The 8,548-nt window shown below is 43.9% G+C and overlaps 1 protein-coding gene across 4 annotated transcripts in view; it reads left to right on the forward strand.

Annotated features, from left to right (window-relative positions):
* CLPB (ClpB homolog, mitochondrial AAA ATPase chaperonin) overlaps window positions 1-8,548 on the forward strand; it is a 150,470-nt gene that overhangs the window by 29,385 nt on the left and 112,537 nt on the right. For 2 of the 4 annotated variants that reach the window (XM_011993658.1, XM_011993659.1), the window contains exon 3: window positions 4,595-4,681. The exons of 1 other annotated variant lie outside the window; for it this stretch is intronic. In XM_011993658.1, coding sequence (XP_011849048.1) covers window positions 4,595-4,681 — 87 coding nt within the window. The remainder of the gene's footprint in view (window positions 1-4,594; window positions 4,682-8,548) is intronic. One more of the 4 variants, XM_011993661.1, reaches the window with a different exon arrangement.

Raw genomic sequence — 8,548 nt, forward strand, 5'->3', positions numbered from 1 at the left:
TGGGATTACAGGTGTGAGCCACCATGCCTGACTTCAACCCTGGACTTCTAATGTGGTCTACTCTTGTGTCTACTACCCTGGGCAGTCCCCAGATAGGGGTCACCTACTGCTACCCTGCCAAGAAGGAGACCTAGTTCATTAGGGAAGGGCCTTCCACAAGTCTGGAGTGAGCCCAGAAAGGCCCACCATGCCCACCCTGCCTCCCTAGCCCCTGGACACAGGCTGCTCTGGCCTGAGTGGCAGCCTGCGTTAAGCATTCTACTCATCATCTCAGGGATGATGGAATCCTAACCTTTTCGGAGATACTGTATTCTGTCACAAGCATTGCTCTTTTTAAAAGAGATTAATTCACTTGCCACATTTTGCCCATTGGTGAAAATCACAGGGGAGAGCAAGGGTGGCTTTCTCAGGCCTCAAAGGCCCTTTCAGCCGCTGTCAGTGGGCAGCCCGCCCCCTAGCTGGCCCAGGACTTTGAAATGACTGCCCACTGGGCATTCACTTGCAAAGCAACACAGTGAAATGCAGGAGACCTGGTTTGTGAAATCCCAACTTTCTGAGCTGCTCTGCACAGAGGGGAGGCAGGGGAGGCACCTACCCAGCTCTTTCAGAGTTACTTGTGGTTGGGTTCTCTTGTGGTCCTTTCTTTTTTTTTTTTTTTAGGCGGAGTCTCGCCCTGTTACCCAGGCTGGAGTGCAGTGGCACGATCTCAGCTCACTGCAACCTCCACCTCCTGGGTTCAAGTGATTCTCCTGCCTCAGCCTCCTGAGTAGCTGGGATTACAGGTGTGCGCCACCATGCCCAGCTAATTTTTTGTATTTTTTGTAGAGATGGGGTTTCATCATGCTGGCCAGGATGGTCTCGATCTCCTGACCTCGTGATCCACCCACCCTGGCCTCCCAAAGTGTTGGGATTACAGGTGTGAGCTGCTGCACCCAGCCCGGTCCTTTCTTGATCTACCAGGTGCCACCACTCCTTACGAAGTTCTGTTTTAATCCTTAAAACCACCTTGCACAAGAGGGATTAATATCTTCCATTTCATAGCTAGTAAATGACAGAGCTAGAATCTGAACTCCAGCCTTTGGACTCCAGGATTATTGCTTTTTTTCCATTACACCTCAGCCCCAAGAGACTGCAAAGAACGATGCTCAGTCAAGAAGCTGGGCAGGGCTGAAAAACTGGAGTCTCACTGAAGAACATCAAGATTTCCTCCTCTGAATGGCCGCTCAGGTTTGTAGAGTCCTTTCCTTCATGTTTCAGTGCCGCCTCCTAACACTCCTGTGACTCTGGGAGGATTGTGATCCTCAGTGGACCTATGAAGAGACTGATGCTTAGCCAGATGATGTTCCTTCCTTTAGGGCATTAGAATAGTAGGTGGGAGAGCTAGAGCTAGAACCCAGGTCTCCTCACTCTCCTGAGATTCAGTGAATCCCGAGATTCATTGCTGAATGAATGAACAAAGTGCCTGGAGCCAGCCTCGCTGAATTATCCAGGTCATCCTGTGTGATCACATCTTAGAATCCCTGGATATTGGCCAACCTGCCACTACCAGCTTGAGAGTGCAACACTTTGTTCCATCAAAATGATGGAAGTGAGATAGGATAGTAGGATCTGTATTGAATACCTGCTATATGCCCGAGGCTGGGATCTTGTAAATTAGAGATTATTATCCCAAAGGTCAGAAGACTGAAAATTAGAGTTGATTTGCTTAGAGTTATCTAGCTGGATCAGAATTCAAATCAAGGTCTGACTTACTCCAACACCCTGTATTCGTCCACTTCTTTTTATTAGACTGCACTCAGCCCTTGAGGGGTAGTAGGAGGAGGCATTTCAATCTTCTTTCTTCAGCCCTACCTCTAGAGCAGTGCTGCTTCCACAATTTTCTATTGAATTCTAATGAATTTTCTATGTTAAATTTTAATGAAGTTAGCGCGGCTAATTTTTTGTATTTTTAGTAGAGATTGGGTTTCACCATGTTAGCCAGGATGGTCTTGATCTCTTGACCTTGTGATCCACCCACTTCGGCCTCCTAAAGTGCTGGGATTACAGGCGTGAGCCACGGTGCCTGTCCTTGAAGAGGGTTCTGAGGCTCTTTCAAAGGCTCCACAGCAAGAGCTACTGGGAGAGATTTGTGATATCCCTCTTAGACGTGGCAGTACAGGACAGTAGCACGCATGCCAGGAATCTGTCAAACCTTTAGACTGAGCTTTTATCCTAGTCTCCATTACTGATTTCATGGGGGCTGTGAACACCTGATCATTATATGTAAAAAAAAATTTTTTGAGTGTGTGTGCTCCTATGCACTTTTCTGGAAGAAATTCCGTTGTAGTCACAAAAGAGCCCCTAGCTCAAAAAGGTTTATGCCCACTGCCTTGGCCTCCTAATCTGACATTTGAGGCCTTGTGTTGGCTCTGCATACCTCAGCAGCTGTCTGTTTCTTTGCTGTGAACTTCCACCCAGATGGAGCTGCCCGATGGTCTCTGAATGTTCCTTTCCTGCTTTGCAGTCATATCCTGTTTCTTGCCTTGATTGTCGTGCACTTCCTTCCACTTCTCTAAACTCTTCCCCTTCTTCAAGACACAATTCAAGTTTGTTGCCTCAGAAGCCTCTGATTTTCTTCAGCCTATCCTGATTTTCTAGCCTTTTGGACTGAGGGTCAGAGAAGCGAGGCCATCCCATCAGGATCATAGGGTCAGAACCATGCGCTCTCTACCATATCACATGACCTGCTAAACGAGGAGAAGAGGTTTTGTAAATTAGACAGGATTCTTAGCTTCTTTAACATTCTTGGCCATGGAAAATTGTTTCTGCGTAAAAGAAGTTTAACATTATATATAGTAAGAGACCTTCACCAGAATAAATCCTCCAAACTAGAGGTAAGAAAGGAAGGTTTCCTAACCTCTCTTAATACTCCCCCCTCACATGTTGTGCCCCAATCATACCAAACATCTTAGGGGGTCTCATGTACCCCATGTCTGCTCTGGGTGAGGAGGACCGCCTGTACCTGGAATACTCCTTCCCCTCCCTCACCCCCTTTTTTTTGGCCAGTTTCCCTTTATCAGCACCTCCCCAGAGAGGCCTTTTTGGCCACTGAGACTGGGTTAAATTTCCTTGTTGTGCACCTGCAACGCAAAGTCCCATTCATAGCACTCATGAGATGTGCAGTTCTGTGGTCTGTCTTCCCCTTGGGCTTTGACAGTACCTTTGAAAGTATTTGAGAGAAGCCTTAGTACATGATGTTTCCCATCATCCTCTCAAGCCTTAGTTACCTGCTAACATCAGCAACACAGAGATTTTATTTGACCTGGTCTGTAGGGACATTTACTATAGATCGTGGCACAAGAGTGGTGCTAGGACTCAAACCCAAGCCTTTGGACTCTGTGTCCTTTGGCTAGAACCCACTGAAAAACAGCCTCCTAGCTTCCCAAACCCCTTCCTCCCTTTCTTGGCACTGTGTTCTTTGATATACTGTCTTGGGCCGTGTCTTCTCCTCATCCTTATCCAGAATCTAGCACAGGACCAAGTGCATGTCATACCGATTCACTGAAATCAGTGTAGTGTTTGTCTTTCATGTTATCTAGAGCCAGGTTCTGTCTGGAGGAAGGGTGGTGAGGTGAGGAGGAGCCTGGCTTTACAGTCACTGCCAACTGGTCACTGCACTGCCCATTAACTAGCTGTGCGACCTGAAGCAAGTCATTTCATTTCACCTAAGTGAGCCTGTTACCTTATCCCTGAAAAGAGGCAATTACTCTTAGCGCCTTAGATAGTGTCAAGAGTACCTGGAATCATGAATGTAAAGTACCTGGGGTAGTTCCTGCTTGTAGAAGGTACTCAGTTCATTCTATTTAACCACCCCTACATTGTTGGTCCCCCTGTTCCTAGGAGCCAAAATTCAGACTTTTAGTGGGATACTTTAAATTCTGTGTTTGTTAATTTATTTAACAATTATTGAGTTTCTACAATGTGTTAGGCACTGGCATATAGATTCCGGTAGGGGCTGTGTGGACTCTCCTAGGAACCTAATCTATTGTTTCCATCTTTCCTTGGGTTGAAGGATTTTCAATTTCCAAACAACCATAATACAGATAAACTTGAGGAATGTGATAATTTTGTAAACTGAAAACTACCTAGATAAGACATGTCATTAGGCATTCTGTTCCTAGCATTGGGAAATTAAGGAAGAGCTGTGCACTGGATGAGTCAAGGAAGGCTTCCTTCTCAGGAGTCCACCAGCCATAAGGATTGTATTAAATAGCATGAGGGGAGAATTCAAATAGGCAAAGGGGCAGGGAGAGAGCATTCTGGACCAAGGGAGTGAGAGTGTCAGAGTATTAAGATAGGGAGGGACCATTCTTTTCTCAAAGGGTTTGGAAGATAATAAGGGGGACAGACTGACTTAAGGGAAGGAGAAAGGTAGGGGAAGCCTTGATGGGGCAGAATGGCCAGAGGAGCTGAGATTGGGAATGTAGTCCTCAAAGGCCTCTATTTCCCAACTCATTCAGCCTCTCTTTGTTGACTGTCATTTTTTCTATGGTTTTTTCTACTTTTACATCCATAATAAACCATACACTGAAAATATTCCTCTGTCTTGTTTTAGGCTGTTGTCAGAAGGTGCAGATGTCAATGCAAAGCACAGACTTGGCTGGACAGCACTCATGGTGGCAGCCATCAACCGAAACAACAGGTGAGAGACCTCCTTCCACACAGGGCTCCTTTAGGCAGATCTCTGCAGACCTTGCTCCTTAGCACTCTCCCACCTGGTGTGCCTCCCTGCTGTCTTCTCCAGAGGCAGGGAGATGGATTCAGATGGAGGTACTGGACTTCACCTGGTGCATTGGACTGTATAGTAGCTGTGGACAGGAAAGATGTAGCCTTGAATCCCAGCTCCCTCAGTCATTGGCTTTGTGACCTTAGGCAAGTCATTTGCATTATTGTAGCAACCAAATGTTTGGAAGCCTGTTGTAAGTGGTTGTGTGTATAGGTGCAAGTTATTGTCATGTTCTGTTAACCACCGTCTGTTGATCTTGAGAAGTCTGCAGTTACTGTCCCCAGTGAGTGCTCCTCCAGGGGCTTTTTCTTTGGAGGTTCTGATGGAAACTAGGAAGATGGGGGACTTCTTTCCCTCCCATTGGAGGCTGTGCTATTTTCCTGTCCCCTCCCCGATCCTATCAGGGTTGTAGCTATTGTATGAAGATTGTAATAGTTTACTTTGTGTAGTGAGTTATCTAATTCTCACAATCACTCCACAAAATATGTAATGCTCATTTTGTAGCTCAGAAAACTGAAACCCAAAGACATAAAGTGATTTATTTGTGTCACATGGACAGGATTTACAACCTGGTTTGGCTGCCTGTAAGATCCGTGTTTTTGGGTTTTGGGGTTTTTTTGAAGTACGGTCTTGCTTGGTCACCCAGGCTGGAGTGCAGTGGCACGATCAATGGTTCGCTGCAGCCCCGGCCTCCTGGGTTCAAGTGACCCACCCACCTCACCCTCCTGAGTAGCTGGGACTACAGTTATGCATCATCACACTGGGCTAATTTTTTTTTTTTTTTTTTAAAGATAGGGGTCTCACTGTGCTACCCAGGTTGGTCTTGAACTCCTGGCCTTAAAGTGCTCCTGCACCCTCAGCCTACTAAAGTATTGGGATTACAGGCGTGAGCCACCGTACCCAGCCATGGTCTGTGTTTTTTACTTTATCTCACTGCTACCTCCCGATGCCAGATACTAGCCTAGTGCTGATGCTGCCTTTACATTTCAGTCTGTTCTGATTTCTGCCTTGGAGTCTGTATAATTCTGAAAGTGCTGGAATGAAGTACACGTTTGCTCTAGCTATGATTGTTCGAAAGAATTTATTAAATAAGAGCAAAAAGGGATATTTTCAAAGAAAGCAGACTGGGTGCTTTAGTAACAGCCATTAAAATTGATAGTTGGAGGTACCAATTTCAATTCTTTCTGCAAGTAGGTGTTTAAGGTGTACTGGCCACCTGTGAAAAGATTGTAAGTGTGAAAGAACAAATGTAACTGGGATTTTATGATACAGAGATAGTACTGCCTCAGCCTGAATGAGAGTTAGCTGTACATGAGATGGGTCTCTCTTCTCTGCTCCTTTGTTGTGGACTTGTTCTCAGTCACTCAGTTTCCTGATTTGCTCTCTTTAGCTCCAAGCACCTATTCTTTTTTCTTTTTTTTTTGAGACGGAGTCTCACTCTGTTGCCAGGCTGGAGTGCAGTGGCCTGACCTCGGATCACTGCAAGCTCCGCCTCCTGGGTTCAAGCAATTCTGCTGCCTCAGCATCCCGAGTAGCTGGGACTACAGGCGCACTCCACCACGCCCAGCTGATTTTTTTGTATTTTTAGTAGAGATGGGGTTTCACCATGTTGGCCAGGGTGGTCTCGATCTCCCGACCTTGTGATCCGCCTGCCTTGGCCTCCCAAAGTGCTGGGATTACAGGTATGAGCCACCGTGCCTGGCGCATCTATTCTTTAAAAGCAAAATTGATATAAATAGGCTTCGTAGTTGAGACCTAGAGTCCAGTCCTGGTTCCAAGCCTTAATTGAATTTCAGAGCTCCATGGATAGCCTGTTTCTTCATCAGAAATTAATTATTTCTATGAATATTAAGTAAATATCTGCCTTTAGCCAGGCCCTGTGCTAGTGTTTGCAGAATCTGAGACCTTGGGGAGTTTGCAGTCTAATGGGGAAAACAAATGCAAGTAAAGAGACATAGTATAGTATGATCAGTGATTTCAGAGCTGTGTGTATGGGATACTATCAAAGCAAAGGGTGTGAGGGGACTCAATGTGGCAGCATAGTAGATTCTCACCATATTCTTTTGAGAATCAAATAAGGTAATGTATGTGCTACAGATTATAAATGGTGGGTTGTTAGTCCCTGATGCCCCCATTAGATCTCTGTACACAAACACACGTGTTATTCTATGCCACTGGTAGTTCACCACATGCACCAGTCTTTTCCCCCAGCTTGTAGGTGTTTCCCTCTGCAAGAAACAGCCAGTAGTGCTAAAGAAGGAGAGATGAAGAGGTGCGTTCCCTTCTGTGTGTAGTATTTTCAAGGTGGAGACTGAATAGGAAACAACACAATGCTTAAGAATACTGTCAATTAGTGATCAGTTGGCTAGTAGATGTGCTTTTGGGGACACATCTCTTTGAATCTAATGAGTTGTTGGCTTAACTGATTGCTCTGTCTTTATCCAGAGCTGTTAGCAATCAGTGATGCTTGTTGAGAAAAGTGAGAGTGTTGGCTTGTATTTACTTGCTTTGGTTCGTAGGACTAATTAAGTATCCATTTTGTGACCTTCTCTTCCTTCCACTATCCAGGGAGGACAGATTTTTACTGAAAATGGCACACTCTTGGCTTGGATTCATGTGTTCTTATCACAGAATTTTTTTTGGCCCCTACTGTTTGCCACGTACTGTTCTATGTACTTGAAATAACATTGATGAAAAACAAAGATCCCTGCCCACATAGAGCTGCTTTCTGTATTAGTTGTGGTCCTTTGGTAGAGAAAGGCGTGGATAGACAATAAACAATGAGTATAATGGATATGTAAACTATATAATATATTAGAAGATAAGAAGGGCCATGGGAAAAAGGAAAAGTAGAACTTGTTAAAAAGGGAATACCAGGAGTACATTGGTCGGGGTGAGTAGGCCTCATTGTTAAGGTGCGCTGTGAGTAGTCTTGAAGGATTATCATATCCATACCAGCACAATCTGCCAATAAGTTTTTCCTTAGTAGAACTGTACTGGTTTTCATATAATCAATCACCAAATCCTTCCAGAATCATATTGGTCGGGCCTGAAATACTACCACCTTTGAATTAGATTTTGATGAAGGGAAGATAGAGGGGGAGCACCCTTGATTCAAGTCTGAAAACAGAGAACCTTCACCTCCTTTAGGATGCAGGCAGCCACAAGCTCAAGAGAGAGATCCTTAGAGTAGCCCAATCATTTCACGCTAATGCTGCTTAATAATATGTTAAGTCTTTAGGGATATAGAATACAATAGTCTCTATCCTTAAGGAGCTTAACGTCTTACGAATTTCTAGATCTGTATGTTCTTTTTATTTAGTTTTGAATAGGAAATAACAGTGCTGTATAACTACATTTTAAAAATATGTACAATAGTTTAATTTATAATTTATTTTCTCCTTTTATTTCCAAAAAGAGTTTGAAGTGACTTAAATTAAAATACAAATATAAATATACACAGGAGAGGGAAAACTGGATCAAGATCAGAAATCATATTGGTTAAAGGAAAGATAATTGTATAAAGATTGAGCCAGAGATTCTCTTTTCTGAAAATAGATTTATTGTTTTTGTAAAAATCATATAGAAAATAGTAGTCACCTGAATTCCCTCCATCTAGAAATTGTTATATATATGTTTATGTACAAATTTAACATGAATGGGACCATGCTGTATTTATTGTAAATTAAGTAATTAGGGAAATTGAGTATTACTTTAGGTTGAAGTTTCCTGATAGGGCAAAAAAGGGATACAGAGAGTTCTATCTTTGTATATTATATATAT

This window comes from Mandrillus leucophaeus, unplaced genomic scaffold (genome assembly GCF_000951045.1).
Source record: "Mandrillus leucophaeus isolate KB7577 unplaced genomic scaffold, Mleu.le_1.0 Scaffold432, whole genome shotgun sequence".
In the NCBI taxonomy this organism is placed as follows: domain Eukaryota; kingdom Metazoa; phylum Chordata; class Mammalia; order Primates; family Cercopithecidae; genus Mandrillus; species Mandrillus leucophaeus.